At 35.3% G+C, this 16,453-nt stretch overlaps 1 protein-coding gene across 8 annotated transcripts in view; it reads left to right on the forward strand.

Moving 5' to 3' along the window:
* The window catches only part of KLHL24 (kelch like family member 24), a 38,245-nt gene extending 23,132 nt beyond the window's left edge, over positions 1–15,113 (forward strand). For all 8 annotated transcript variants that reach the window (XM_043873627.1, XM_043873623.1, XM_043873628.1 and 5 more), the window contains 3 exons: positions 2,779–2,967; positions 4,001–4,189; positions 10,095–15,113. In XM_043873627.1, coding sequence (XP_043729562.1) covers positions 2,779–2,967; positions 4,001–4,189; positions 10,095–10,295 — 579 coding nt within the window. In that variant the 3' untranslated portion in view covers positions 10,296–15,113. The remainder of the gene's footprint in view (positions 1–2,778; positions 2,968–4,000; positions 4,190–10,094) is intronic.
* The last annotated feature ends 1,340 nt before the right edge of the window (positions 15,114–16,453 follow it).

A 16,453-nucleotide genomic window follows, 5' to 3' on the forward strand; every position in this document is an offset into this window, starting at 1 on the left:
TAAAAAACATATAATCTGATTCTGGACCGTTCACTGTCCTTAGGAACTTGAGAATCACCAGTAGACTAGTGGCAACTACAACCAGTTTTTTCAAGTTAAATTAATATAAAAAGCTGTTACACAAAGCAGATAAAAATACAGCTGTGTACCAAGGGCTCACTTGGATTCTTTTCCTGCCTCCATCTCTATCAGCTCCTCCAAAGCCACTTCAGATTGCTGAGCAGTCTAAGTAAAACCAACATACTTGGCTTGCACGTTTTTTTTTTTGAAGTGTGGTTGATTTACAGTATTGTGTTAATTTCAAGTATATAGCACAGTGATTCATGCTTTAGGGGTTTATTTGTTTGCTGATTATATTCCATTATAGGTTATCACAAGAAACTGAATATATCACACATACCTTTTTTATTGGTCCCCTATTACCCTCTACTAAAATGATTGCTACCTCTTAAGCCCTCTCATGAAGGCATTTTAGAGCCACCAATGAGAAAGCAGAACTGCTCTAGTTGGAACAGAGATGATGCCAGGAACCCTTCCCACTCAGCCACCTATCAGTTCTCATTCCTTCCCTCTTATCTCCCCACAAAAGCTTCTTAAAAACTGTGTACTGCAGAGCTTCTCAAAGTGCAGTTTGAAAGCTACTGTTAATTCCTAACGTACTGATCTAGTGTGCTGCTGCCACTGACAAAACTAGTGAAATAATGAGGACCTTAAGGTAGGTGTAATGGAAATAAAATACTATTTTCTAAAACCACTGGTTTGTTAATATAGTTTTGGTAGCTGTACATCAAGAATAACAGCATAAAAGGGGCAGGTAAAATAATTAAGGGGTTGAAAGAGATGAGGTCGGACTAAAAACATTATAATTCTTTATTCTGAACATAGAAAAGCGTATGAAAAGGATTGATGTTCCAAACATCATTTAAGGGTTGATGAACACAAATTTACTTGATAAATATTAATATACTTGACTTGAAGTTACCGAAAACTTAGAAGCACTAATTCAAAAAATAAAAGGATTCTTTCTGTCCTTCCACAGCAAGTGCTCAATTCATGGAAAACGGTTATCCTAAAAATTACATTCAAGGCTGAATTCAAACCTATAAAGTTATTTAAAGCATAAATGTTTTCTGTTAAGGAAACATTGGATGGTTTGTAATATAGTATCTTAGAGCAAGAAGCAATCTTAGAAAATATTTAATGTAACTTTTTCAATTTATGAAGAAACTAAATCCAGAGAGATGGAGTCATTTGCTCAAGGTTGCACAGAAAGTGAGAAAGCAGGGGCAAAAGCTCAGATTTTCTCAATCTAGGAGCCTTTTATCTTGAGGCTCATAGCATATATTTTTAGTTTATGCATGTAGTGTAGTATTAAAGTTTAACCCTCAAAATTATGTGATAGGTACTATTATTGTATACATTTTTAGGTTGAGGAAATTGGACAGAGTTTGAGAGTATAGGTAAACTGCCCAGGCAAGGTCTTATGTGCAGTGGCAGAGCCAATGTGGACTCTACCTCTCCTGACAAAGCTGTGCCCTTAAGTACTACATTATACCTCACTTTCCGTACCCCTTCCATAGCTGCATGACCTTGAATAGGTTACCTAACCTCTCTGGGCTATGTGGTGTTGGGAGAACAGACCCACCAACAGATCATTTTAAATGTGAGAAATGCAAAATTGAAGTAACATTGGCTGCTAAGGAAATTTGCAAGAGTACAGAAAGATAGATTGTGGACATACTTGAATGACAATGTGTAAATATAAAGTTTGGCCTTGACCATTTGGCATTCATTGTTAGACTAGTAAAAGGAGTTGATGAGATATTTTAGGAAGATTAATCTATGGTTTAGAGAGTACAAGAGTGGAGACCAGGAGAAGATTGTGAGGTATGAAATGATTCGGACCGTGAGGAAGGATAGTGGCAATGGAAAACAAAAGGAAGGGACAGATGTGAGAGATGCTATGAAAGAAGGCTCAGTTGAACTTAATAGTTAGTTAGACATAGATGCAGAGAAAAGTTGATGATAATTGTTCATTAAAAGAATTGTAGATGTTAAACTGGAGAGCTTCTATAGATTAAAGATTTCTTGTATATCTCATGATGCTTAATGGATTATTCTGCATGTAGCTGATTTAATAAATGGCCTGTTGATTGTTCACTTGTCCTACTTCCTCATATTTGTGAAAAGAAAATGTATATGAAAGCTCTTTGACATATACAGTCTAGAGTTCATTATGTGCCAGGTACTTTTCTAGGCATTATAGGAACTAAATTAAAGAACAAGATAGGCCCTGCCTTCAAAGATCTCACAGTCTAGTAATCCTTACCTAGTATTTTAGTTTCTAGCTTTATTCTATTTTAGAGCTTTATTCTAGCTTTATAATATTCAGATATTCACCATACATAAATATGAGCATTTGTGCTAAATCCTGTAATTCTCAATGCTGCTAATGGGATGAAGATTGCTTCTTACTTCAAGCTATACATGTCCTTTTGTGCATAATGCAGAGATATAGTATGTAAACAGATACACAATATATCTGTGGTACTAAAAATTTCGTTGGAGCGGGCTATTATGAAAAAAAAAGTCTAAAATATCTCCTCGGTGGTAGTGAGAGGATGATAATTTTTTTAACAGGTCCAGAAACAGAGCTAAATATACTGCAGTTACAGTAACAAGGAACTTTTAAAGGGAAGAGGTCCCTTTTCTTTAGCCAACTAGTTAAAAACTCAAACTTTTGATAATTAAGATTTTTTCCATGTATTTTACATGTAGGTATATGTTGTTGGAGGCTATGATGGGCAAAACAGACTTAGCAGCGTGGAATGTTATGATTCCTTTTCAAATCGATGGACTGAAGTTGCTCCCCTTAAGGAAGCAGTAAGTTCTCCTGCCGTGACCAGCTGTGTAGGCAAATTGTTTGTGATTGGTGGAGGACCTGATGATAATACTTGTTCTGATAAGGTAAGCCATGTTTTCTTAGAGAAATAACCACTGATATACACAAGAAGAGAAACACAAATGGCCTAACAAGTAGGTAGTTTGGTCCCTTAGTGTGAAGGGCCTTTTAAAAATTGTCTGGTACTTTGGGAGAAAAACATTTGAGTTTCAGGTTACTAAAATGAAATCATAATATATCTAACATTTTTCTGTTAAAAGTATGCTTTGATCTTTTTGAGATGAGACTATTCTCAAATTTGAGATCTTGTACTAAATAAACCATATTAAAACCTTTTACTAGTATGGTTTACAGAATAAAAAAATTATTTGTTCAGAATACAGTTGTAAGTGAACTAGCGAAGGGTGAGACAGTAACCAATTATGCTGCTTTCAAATGGGTCATTTTCTGTGTACTTTGAAAATATTCTTTAGAACAAAGATAAGGGAAGAAAACCTCTCTAAACATAGGATGGCTCCAAAGCTGCTGCAGTTCATTAAATTCCTGGGACAATAGAACATGTGCCATACTGACAGCTCTGAAAATACCGTTTATTCTGAAGACAAGTATCTAATGCCTGATTCATTTAACAATAGTTTACTAAACTTTGTCAATCAATAAATTTTTTCTCAAATTTTAATATGTCATATGTTACATATTTAGAATTCATTAATTCAGAACTTGTGATAATTCAAAGTGTAGTAAATTGAGGTTTGCTTGTATTCTTTTGAAGAAAGGACTCCCTAAATATGTAAAGAAATTGTATTCAAACTGAGGCATACTTATCCTCTGTAACAGAATTTTTTAAAATCTAGACTGTTAATTTTAATGGGAACAAAGCAAATCTGGTAGCCATTCATCCGAGAAACAATCTGTGTGTGTTTGTCACTCTGTTCTGCTTGATAATTCAGATATTTCATTCTCAAGCCAGCCTCCCTTAATTCTATGAGTTAATAGAATTTTATTTTAATCACGTTTTTGTATATTGGCAAACTTTTTATTAAGTAAATTTGCATTCTTGTTGAGAAATTTTAATTAAATATTTCTGTATATTATTAGGTTCAATCCTATGATCCAGAAACCAATTCTTGGCTACTTCGTGCAGCTATTCCTATTGCCAAGAGGTGTATAACAGCCGTATCCTTAAACAACCTGATATATGTTGCTGGTGGACTGACCAAGGCAATATACTGTTATGATCCAGTTGAAGATTACTGGATGCATGTACAGAATACATTCAGCCGACAGGTAATAGCATAAAATGGGCCAAAAGAAAAATCAGTGTAGGAGAGACCGAGTACAGTACAAGTATGAATATATAGTAAGTTCAGACTGTATTTCATGTACACTTGGATTATTTCACAGTTCTTTGAAAGTTCCACATAATAGCATATGGTGTACTTGTTTTGAACTCCTTCCAAGGAATGGATTATTGAAATAACTTTTTACTGTCCCGTGGTAAAGTAGGTATTGTACTTGGTCTGTTGGGTTTTTTTCCCTCTTGACCTTTATCAGACTCCTACTCCAGTTCTTATCCCTTTCTGTTGTACATTTCAAAAGAGAAGAAATGCTCCCAAACTGGTTTCTTTGCTTCTGCGTTAGAAACTAGGTAACATGTTTTTTTTTGTTATAAAGAAAATTACTATACTTGGTTCTCTTTGATTCACACTGCATTTGTACTTGTACTCTGCCTCTACCCCCACCCCAAAAAGGCCTTCCCTTGGCCTTTTAGTTCATACTTCTACCCTCCTTTCTTCCACCATCAAAATGTTTGATGGTCCTGATGCTGGAAATCTGGCTCAACCCATACCACTTTTGAGGTGTTGTACCCACAAAGGTTGTTACTAATAATTTTCTGAGTCTCATTCATGTTCTCTTGGGTTTTTTCACCCAACCCCTAAATATGGGTATTGCCTGAGCCTCTTTTCCTTGCCTTTTTCCCAGTTTATACACCATTCCTGCTCAGTACTGATGACTTCAAATCTTATTCTCCATTAAAGCCTCTTTCCTGTACTCCAGACTCAAATTTCCAGCTGCCTGTTTGATATGTTCTAAGACTTCAAACACAGACTGGTTCCAGATAGGAAAAGGAGTACGTCAAGGCTGTATATTATCACCCTGCTTATTTAACTTATATGCAGAGTACATCATGAGAAATGCTGGGCTGGAAGAAGCACAAGCTGGAATCAAGATTGCTGGGAGGAATATCAATAACCTCAGATATGCAGATGACACCACCCTTATGGAAGAAAGTGAAGAGGAACTAAAAACGCTCTTGATGAAAGTGAAAGAGGAGAGTGAAAACGTTGGCTTAAAGCTCACATGATCATTGCATCCGGTCCCATCACTTCATGGGAAATAGATGGGGAAACAGTGGAAACAGTGTCAGACTTTACTTTTTTTGGGCTCCAAAACTACAGATGGTGATTGCAGCCATGAAATTATAAGACGCTTACTCCTTGGAAGGAAAGTTATGACCAACCTAGACAGCATATTAAAAAGCAGAGACATTACTTTGCCAACAAAGGTCCATCTAGTCAAGACTATGGTTTTTTCCAGTGGTCATGTATGGATGTGAGAGTTGGACTGTGAAGAAAGCTGAGCACCGAAAAATTTATGCTTTTGAACTGTGGTGTTGGAGAAGACTCTTGAGGGTCCCTTAGACTGCAAGGAGATCCAACCGTCCATCCTAAAGGAGATCAGTTCTGGGTGTTCATTGGAAGGACTGATGCCGAAGCTGAAACTCCAGTATTTTGGCCACCTCATGTGAAGAGTTGACTCATTGGAAAAGATCCTGATGCTGGGAGGGATTGGGGGCAGGAGGAGAAGGGGACGACAGAGGATGAGATGGCTGGATGGCATCACTGACTCGATGGAGTTGAGTTTGAGTAAACTCCGGGAGTTAGTGATGGACAGGGAGGCCTGGCGTGCTGCAATTCATGGGGTCGCAAAGAGTCAGACACGACCGAGCAACTGAACTGAACTGAACTGCACTGAACACTCCAAACAGAATTCACCTTCTTCCCCAAGCTTGCTTTTTCTGTTTCAAACAACCTAGTGAATGGAAAAACTCTGTTTCTCTCTTATTCACAACACTTCTGACACCAATATGTGAGTTTATTCCAACACCAATCAACTCTCCATCTCCAACTGGTGTCTTACAGTTCAATTCAGATCTGACACAACCTGAAGTTAGCTTCAGATTTTAAGGACTCAGTCCCATAAGACTGCCACTGCTTCAGATGCTAGTCACAAATCTCAGGTTGTCACCAGTACTTCTGATCAATCAATAAATTGAAATAAAAAAACCTATAAATCAAGGTTTTCACAGTCCCCGCCACAAGTTCAGTAATTTTCTCAGGAAAACATTTATATTTACAGGTTATTACAAAGGACATAGATGAACAGCCAGGTAAAGAGGTACCCACAGTCAGGTCTGGAAGGATCCCAAGCACAGAACTTTCTGTCCTCATGGATTTGTGGTACTCCATCCTCCTAGCACGTGGATGTGTTTACCAACCTAGAAGTTCTCCACATCCTAACTTTGGGGGTTTTATGGAGGCTTTATCATCTATACATGATCAATTATAAATCAATGTCTAGCCCTTCTCCCCTCTCCAGAGAAGGGAGGGTTGGGGAGAAACCCTTTTCAAGCTGCTAATGATGGCTTGATCTCTCTGTTGACCACCCCTCATCTAGGAGTCCACCAAGTGTCACTTTGTTAAAACAAAAAACACTCTCATCAACCAGAACATTCCAGGGGATTTAGGAGCTACATCAGGAACTGGGGGCAGAGACCAAACTTAATTTTTAAAATTTTTCTTACTTTCTCTTAAATTGAATCAACCCATCGTATCAGCTCTGTGTTCTTGAGCTTCTGCCATTTTCTGTTCGTGTTGTTCCTGCTTTTGTTCAGGTTCTCATCAGCTCTTACCTACACTAAAACAGTATTTTCTAATTACAGTTTCTTTCTCTAATGTCTTGCTTTTCTAACACACTTTACCACTAGTATCTGTTGCTTGCATTTGCTATCCAGATGGTATGTGTTCTTGCCTTCATTCATTCTGTCTGCTTAGCCTTTAATGCCTTTTCTACCTTCTCTACTTGTCTTTCAAGGACCACTTCATACTTACAACAAGCTGAGATTGCCCTGTTCAGAATTAATGTCTTTTCTTTCTGATCTGTCACTATACTTAACCTTTATTAGTAAATATTTATTGAATAAGTAAACAAATAGTGAAGTAACAGAGGGTCCTAATGTTAAGACAATTTTATATACAATGTAAGATATATAGACTGTAAGGATAATGACTGGGGTTTGGGTATTAACACCATTTTTCTGAAGTTGTTGACATTGAAGTATGGTCTCCAATTAGTAAGGTATTCAGAGTAACATTGCCTCAGTTGATGAAAGGGACATAATAGGATCTTCAGCTTCATGGTACAAAGGGAACATAGTCTTCTGTCCCTCTTATATATCACATTTAAGTAAAATGAACTGCAATTGTCTAGTTCATTGTCCTCCTACAAGAGACAGGTGAGAATGTGCCCTGCCACAGAAGAACCCTTGTTATGGTCACATTCAGCTGTATGACAAGTGTTTACACTTAGCTTCTAAATTTTTTAACCAAAGTTGTTTTTTATTGGTTTATTACAGTGAATATTTTTCAGTATAGTGCATTTTCACTAAGAGCTGCTATTCACTGAGAAGTTGACTGTACTATACAAAACAATAGCAGAGGTTAGGAAGATAATTGCCAGCATCTAGCATAACACAGGACATATAAAGAATATATATATTTTTAATTGGAGGCTAATTACTTTACAATATTGTGGTGGTTTTTGCCATACATTCACATGAATCAGCCATGGGTGTACATGTGTTCCCCATCCTGAACCTCCCTCCCCATCCCATCCCTCTGGGTCATCCTAGTGCACCAGCCCTGAGCACCCTGTCTCATGCATAGAACCTGGATTGGCAATCTATTTCACATATGATAATATACTAAAGAATATGTCTTTAAATGATTGAGATAAAATTAAGGAAAAACAAGAGGACATATATGGCACATTTTCCTTAATTAGACAGTGCCTGATATTGACTTCAGAAATTTCAAGGAACATTTAGATCAGAAGTATATTAAATCTATATTGAAGTCTTAAGTCTAGTATGTCAAATCTCTTGAAACAAAAAATACTGAGATTTCTGGGATTATCTTTTTCCCCTGGGCCATTCTTAAAACCAGTACCTCTAAATGTATGTATGTATGTATTATTGATAGGCAATTTTTGAACCATCTGTGAGTCTGCCTACCCTTTTAATACTAATCAAATGAAAAATGATAAATCAACTATTTCATGAAATCTGCCAATTTCATGGTAGAAAGCTATTTGAGTCAAAGGTTATAGTTTTAAAGTGCTTAGAATATTGAATGACCAAAAAAGAGCTGAAAAAATGAACTCTTTTTGTGCAGTCATAATGGACCCAGCATTTTTCCCTGCTGTACCTTGCTATTTTCATGCCTTTTGACATTGCATAATTCCTAAAAGCCACAACTTGATATTATAAACATATTTTGCTTTTTAATTTTCATCAGGAACATATTTTTTTAATTGTGAAATTTTTTTACTGGCTGACGAAGTATTTTTTTAGCCTTCTTCAGTGGACTAGGTATTTAAAAATGTCGTTAAAGTTTAGAATAATAAATGAAAAGAAATCTGATTCTTTTTCTTTATTGTTGGCATTTTAATGGTTAAGCATTATTTTAAAGAGAAGTATGTTTTACAATATTAAAATTATGTTTCATTTAAGTCATGAAAAATAACATTTAAAACTTCATGTGTTATTATTTTTATTACTAGCTGCCATTACTCTTGAGACTATCATAGAGTGAAATAAACTACTGTGCAAGTCATTTCCTGATACAAGTGAATAACCAGTTTTGAAGATTGCTTGTTTCAATTAATTCTGAGCACTATTTAAGAAATGATGTTAATAACAATATCCTATAATTTTATAGTTTTAAGAATCATCATCCAAATGACTCTAAAGTTCAATAGTGCAAGCCAGCTTGTACTTGAAAACTAAGGATATCGTTTTTTGTGGTATTTAGAACTTTCAGAATTTAAAGAATGAGCTCATTGTGCTTTAGATGAAAAGTGTTATAGTTTGGCACATAATTGATACAATTCATAGGTGGTATTCTACATAAAAGTTTGTCATTCACTAGTAATAATGGGCCAAGTCATTCTGGGTGTATATAAACTCTAATGTAGGCATTTTTAAGTACTCACTTATTCTTCTAGACCCCAAAATACTATCCTCTATTATATAAATCCACCGAGATTTAATTTTTTCTACAAGAGTGAAATTTATATATAGCAAATCTGATCAAGTAAAAATGTTTTTTGTACTCATTGGTAGAACCTATCCATTGTTGGTTATGTAGAAGCAGGATAATAATATGCAATAACTGTCTGAATTAATGTGAAATTTAAATAGAAGAATAATTGACCTGCAGCATAAACATATTTATGCAATAATGAGACAGTTTTAGTGTAATTTCTTTCTTTAAAGAATCACTCATCCTTGCAAAATATATACTATGATAGATAAGAGTAAATTTAGCTAAGAATATCATTGTATAGAAAGTTAACTATAAAATGTTACTTGGGGAGTTTCTGTACCCCAACCAAGGCGCACCTAGTAACAGTGCTTTCTTAATCTGGTTATAACTCTCTCATTCATTCATTCAACTTGAGGGTAATCCCATATAACTAATAATGTTCCTATCCCTTGATCATGTAATAGACACTTTTTATAGTAAAGGGCTGTCCTATAATATAGGAGAAGCAACTCTTCAAGGATATTTTTGTTGAACTACCATTAAGTTAACTAAAACCCTTTTCTCGGCCACAACCCCCGGTTTACAGCCCATACCTTGATCCCAGTTACTGAGATGTATTCTGTTTTAAGACTGCACCCATGCACTTTTATCTAGTTTTCACACAGAGCAGGAGTTGGGCAAAAGGGAGCTTATTTCTCGTCTCCCTTTTGACTGTGTCAGAGCATGTCTAATTTTACTTTTCCGTTTGCTGCCAAAGTCCTGAAGGTCAACAGTTAATTTTTTTTTTTTTTAATTTGGTTCAACAGGAAAACTGTGGTATGTCTGTATGTAATGGTAAAATATACATCCTGGGTGGAAGACGGGAAAATGGAGAAGCTACAGACACTATTCTCTGTTATGATCCTGCCACAAGTATCATCACAGGGGTAGCTGCGATGCCCAGGCCAGTGTCCTATCACGGCTGTGTGACTATTCACAGATACAATGAGAAATGTTTCAAGCTCTGACGCCAGCGTACCTCACCCAGGAAGCCACAGCAATCCAAGATGACAGGTTTTAAAAACTCCAGAGTGGGAACTTGGTTTATCTCCTTATGCCATATGCACAAAAAGACAAAAATAATAATTGTCGTGCCTTTCTCCCCCAAATACCAATCTTTTAAACTGTAATAAAGCCTTTTCTGTAATTGGGGAAAAAAAATTTTTGTTTTGAAGGTAATAGTGGTCTTTGCTTGGGCTGTGAGAGTGTACCTTTGTATTTGTTTAAAAAAAAAAAAAAAAGAAGCCTATGTGGCGTAGGAAATAATGCTTGCCTGCATACCGTTTAGGAATTGGTGAATGGTCTTTTCATTTATGTATGTTTATCTGCAAGACTGTTTATTCCTTATTTTGTCACATAAGTGTGTATGTGTGTATATATATATGTAGAAAATTGCATGACAAGTTTTCATTTAGGTCAAATCATATACTGCTTAGAATCATTCTAAGGAGGGAAAAACAGTTTTAAAAATCTTTTTCACTAAAAAATACATCCAAATTGATTAACTTTATTATGGGTTTTTTTTCTGTAATTGATAAAAACAGTAATGGCAATGATCTGAGTATCAGAAAATACTAAGTTATTGTGACTTCATTCTTAGAATTGCTTTCTTATATTAAAGATATTTTGGGGAGAAGAAACAAAAGCAAGTCCCCCTAAAATGGGGATTAAAATTACAGATTAGTTCCTAAGAAAAAGTTATCTAAGACTCTTGAAGGAAAAATGACCCACTGTGGCTCTCAAAAGTATTTATGTATCATCTCTAAATCCTCTAAGGGAAGCGCCTTTTCTTAAACCTGGCAGAAGAGCTGAAATCTACTTTGCAATATTATCTTGTAAAAACAGGGACAGATTTTCTCCCTAGCCCAGTAGGGTTTGACCTCATTGGAATGGTGCTTTGGGTGAGGACCTCTTCCTGGTTATCCTGTTTTCGTGTGAACAGCTAAAAATCCTGGGAGTCTCTACTGTTAAGCTGCCCTTAAAGGATAAAGCAGGGACCACCTATCTCAGTGGGTCCATATTTCTTTTAAAGTTAACTATCTGAAGAAACTAACAATAGTAGTAGCAGTTTTCTAAGATCAATCTTCATTTGGTACCCATTGTGTGAAATATTGAACAACATTCTCATGCTTCTCTGCATCAAATTGCCTTTGTCTAGATGTTTCAACTCCAGTTTATAAAGCTTACTAGTTTTCAGAGAAGAGTGTGAAATTTTTTTTTCTAAGGCAAATGGGATGGCAGGAACTACAGCATAAGTGATTATTGTTATTCCTGGGTAGACAGATACAATTTACAGTATTTTAGGGATGTTCCAGGTAGCCTGCTCTATTTCAACTTCCCAGGCATTATTGTTGTCTCACATCTTAATTATATATTCCTTGCCATAGGAGAAATGATGCAAATATGTAATTATAGTGTCACCAGATTTTTGTTAAAACCAAAGTAGTAATCAAAAAACCTAACATTGACAAACTTACTCTTTTTTCCCATTTTAGAATGATACAGAGATTTCAAATACACTATACAGTATCAACTTTAATGCCTAGCTGGATTGTGAATTCCGAGGAAAATTCTAAAAAAGTTAGCAAATTTTAGGGAATTTTTATTTTTCAAATCATAATTTGAAATGATATGTACCTTTTTGTGATAATTATCAAAGCAATTCAGAAGCCAGTTTTCTACTATTTTAGTTGAAAGACAATAGTAGATACAATTGGGATACTTATTTTAATTTTAGAGTAAGCATCTACTTCTGCATCATACTCTTTGTAGATTATGGAACCTATTTAGTTCAGAAATTCTCTGTGGTGTGTAAGATAATGTATGAGAAAAGTGTTGGTAAATGCTGAGGACTATACAAATGATACTTGTTATTTTCATGTGTATTTTGTAAGTATTTACAAATACTATGCCCATCCATAAATACAGACACTTTGTTACAGAAAAGCCTTTCTCAGTATAACCTGTATTTTAGTACTTTTGTAAGTATTAACTATTTAATTGTATTTTGTTATATGTTTCTTTTTAATATTCATGTGTTTATTACAGTAAATTTGACATGAAATCCTATAAAACAGAATTTGTTTAAACATGGACCTTATGCCAATTTTTTTAATTTTTTCTCTACATAATTTAAAACTACATAAGTAGGTCACCAAGAACTTAGCTTGAATCTTATGAAATTAACAATTTTTAAAATTACCCAATTGATACTTTAATTTCCTTTCACTTCCTTTACTGATTTTTCATAAATAATGAGGTCAGCATTGATACAATAATGAAGAATTTTAGGGTATAATTAGTATATCAAAAGGGATTTATCAACAGAATTGGTGTCAGATTATATTCATACTGTCATCACATAGCTGACATTTTCTTTTGGTTTGTGATGCTCATGTAAGCCTTTGGGTTAGTATATATGTATATACGTAGATAGATAGTATGCTCAATCTACACACATATAGGAAAACCAAGAATTTTAGCAGTTTCTGGTTTCTGATCAGAGAAACAAAGTAAAAATTAGTTGATCTTACTAAATTCAATTCGAGAAGTTCTGGTTTTTGGTTTTTTTTTTTTTTTAATTTGGGCATCTCTAGAGTGCTCTTTTACATACGAAAATATATGATGAATACTAGTATGATGACGCATACACAGTCAGAATCTATATAATGCATACAATTTACAAGATCAGGAAACAAACTGGAGGGAGATACAAGTTTGGTAAACATAGCCATCGATACCTCAGTGGGAAGGGAATTCAAAAGTAGGTTTTGTGGATCAAGAGAAATGTACTTTTTTTTTTTTTTTCATGAACTTGAATCATTTTTCATGTGGTTCCTATATGTGAGTGAGCTATAACGTGGTCTGATTTTTACAACAGAAAGACCTTCCTCTTCTGCTCTAATCTTCCCACTGACTTTACTGCACAGGTATGAAATGGTAGCCTATTGGGTCTTCAGTAACCTTTATTTTCCCTAGATGACTGAAACATACGTATTTACTGCATTTAAACCAGGTGTTTAAAAAAATGATGTAAATACTCAGGGTATTAACTTGTCATTTTTGCCTAATTGGAATGTTTAAAGTGCCATATCTAAGGAACTTTCAGTTCATAATTCTAGAGTAAATTCAGTTTGGTAAAAGAGCTTCACACGTGGTGGTAATTAAACATTCACTTTTTTATATTTAGATGAAAATGTTTGTGGACTGATACATTTTCTCTTAGTGAATATGAATTGTTTATGTATCTCTACTGTCATACCCTTTTTGAAACTCAGGAAAGACAAAGGTTCAATTATACTACTTTTGTCAGTATACAAACCAGGTGTGTTTTTTTTCCTGTTGTCTGGATATGGCAATAGATTTTTTAAAAAGAAATGCTGTGAGAACCCATACATGAAAAGAGAGGGTTGAATTGTTTGTGTGTGCCTTTTGTTTCTTGAGATTTATACATGGAAAGGATATCATCTACTCCAGACTATATTTTCAAAGAGAAGAAATTGCTATTTATGTGGTGCCAAGTGATAAAATAATGTCTCTTAAAGGCTTCCTGTGGACTGCCTTTATTTTCCTAAGCTCAAGACACCGGTTAACCTCAACATAATTTTGGCCTTTATTAGAATTTCTGTGCATTATATTGAAAGCTAGGTTTACATCACCTCACCCCATTATTCCTTTTAGTTAAATAAATTCACCATACCAAGAAACCAGAATGGGGCAATTTGATTGGCCTTTAAGGCAACAGGTTTGACTAGCTAGCTATACTTATTGTCACATCTAATGCTAGGTATCAGAAACCACTTGAGCCGAAAGTGTGAACTGATAATTCCAGAGACATTGTCAACATACTTCATACTTTTTTTTTAAATGTTTTTTATGGATGTTTTACATTTGTGTGATTGCCTTAGATATTAAATTTACTTAGTGCTAAAGATCATCATTAAAAATCTTTTTAAATAGCAGTAGTTGTAACTTATTTTATATATTGTCCCAAAGAAAAGAATTTGTTTTAATGTTTTCAAAATAACTGCATCTGTATTTGCTTATGTGCCTTAAGTTCTCTAGTTCTGTTTCAACTTTGTTTTTAATCTAAAGTTTACCTTAGATAAGTTCCATACTTATTTCCTGTAAATTGCTCTTAAAATGTTTAATGAGCATCAGCTATGTGGTTGCTTGGCAGGAAGGAAAATGTTAAGAAAGTGGTTGGGTGTTTGGAGTTTTACTATGTTTGGGGAGGCTTTTTGTTTGATGCCAAGCTGCTTTTTAAGATAGTAAGAAAAAATCTCTCGAGTAAATCCTTGAAAACATCATTTGCAGTATCTACATCCAGTGTCAAAAAAGTAAATCTACTTATTTTTGCTCCATTCTTATGTACTATTTTTTGTTTTTTCCTCTACAGACTCTTTCATTTATCCAAGTTCTTAATCTTCCCTGCTCCAATACCCACCCCATGGTTTCTTTATTTAAATATTGTTGAAAGTCTCTGGAGCTATCTAAGACAACACAATTATAGAGTTGAACAAAAGCGTAAAGTGCTTTACAGCTTGTACAGACCTGTGGCAGCCAGGTGTCATTTGCTTTCAGATGCTCCAGTCTTCACAGTGAAAAAACGCTCCGTGTTTCTTTGTTTTCAGTTCAGTTGCGGCACACTAATACTTTCATGTCTCGTCTAAAATATACTTTATGCATAGTTTTTCTTTAATTTTTAAAAAGTTGTATCTAATTAAAAAATGTCTTTTAACCATTATTACTTGACTACAGTTGTATTAAATTTTATTTACCAAAAACTCGTTGTTATGTCTTAAATAAATTCAAGGGGTCATTTGAAAAAGGAGTGGGGGAAATTACAAGTTAATATATGTATTTATTGGTATGTCCACAAAGTAACTAGAAGGCCAAACAAAAGAGTGAAAACTGTATGTGAGGAAATCGTGGCTTTTTTTATGATTTTTAAAATTTTTAATTATGAAAGTGATCCATCACATTTGCACTGTAGTGTTATTTCGATTTGGCTCTCAAAAATACCCCTATAGTAATATCAAGAGTCAAGAACTTAAATTTTATTCCAGGTATTGAAGAGAGGATACATTGTTCACTAAAGAGGCAATGTCTGATTTTACATTAGCAAAAGTAAAATCTTGAGAAGATGCGTTACAGAAGCACAAGCAGTGCTTAACTTGTTACACTTAGTTTTTAAATTGTGCCACGAAAATAAAATGGCAAGTTAGTGTGTGTCTTCCCCTGGATGAGGGCATGCCAACTCACTGCAGTATTCTTGCCTGGAAAATCCCCAGGAGGAGGAGCCTGGTGGGCTACTGTCCATGGGGTTGCAAAGAGTCAGCACGGCACAGAGTGTCTTAAATGATAAATGTCAAAGCTGTGTTCATTTCACTCATTTCCTCTGCACCCACACCTAGAAAGTGGATAGTGCTCTGCCATAAAGCCATTTAACCTGAGCCATACTTACCTTGTTCTAGGAGATGCAGTCATAATACTTTACAGGCTTATGGAATAAAAATGTATGTTGAGGGAACAGTTCAGGCACATAAGAGAATGTAAAAGTTGGTTCCTTTTCTGTGCATTTTGTTTTTAGAACAGAAAATGCAGTATGCAGTCAGGGAAGGAGTTGAAAAAAATCGTTCGCTTGTATTTGGAAAATCATGGACAATGGGTAAACCATAGAAGCCTTTTGTAATTTAAATTTTCTCTTTAAAAAATAACCTCTGCTCTTAACAAAATGAGAGGGGGAAATAGGCTAAAACCGCCTCTGCCTCTCAGCTATTTATTAACTGCTCAGTCACTCAGTCGTGTCCGACTCTCTGTGACCCCATGAACCACAGCACGCCAGGCCTCCCTGTCCATCGCCAACTCCTGGAGTTTACCCAAACTCAAGTCTATTGAGTCGGTCATGCCATCCAACCATCACATCCTCTGTCGTCCCCTTCTCCTCCCACCCTCAATCCTTCCCAGCATCAATGTCTTTTCAAATGAGTCAGCTCTTCGCATCAGGTGGCCAAAGTATTGGAGTTTCAGCTTCAACACCAGTCCTTCCAGTGAACACCCGGGACTGATCTCCTTCGGATGGACTGGTTGGATCTCCTTGCAGTCCAAGGGACTCTCAAGAGTC

Source organism: Cervus elaphus, chromosome 19, assembly GCF_910594005.1.
Source record: "Cervus elaphus chromosome 19, mCerEla1.1, whole genome shotgun sequence".
In the NCBI taxonomy this organism is placed as follows: domain Eukaryota; kingdom Metazoa; phylum Chordata; class Mammalia; order Artiodactyla; family Cervidae; genus Cervus; species Cervus elaphus.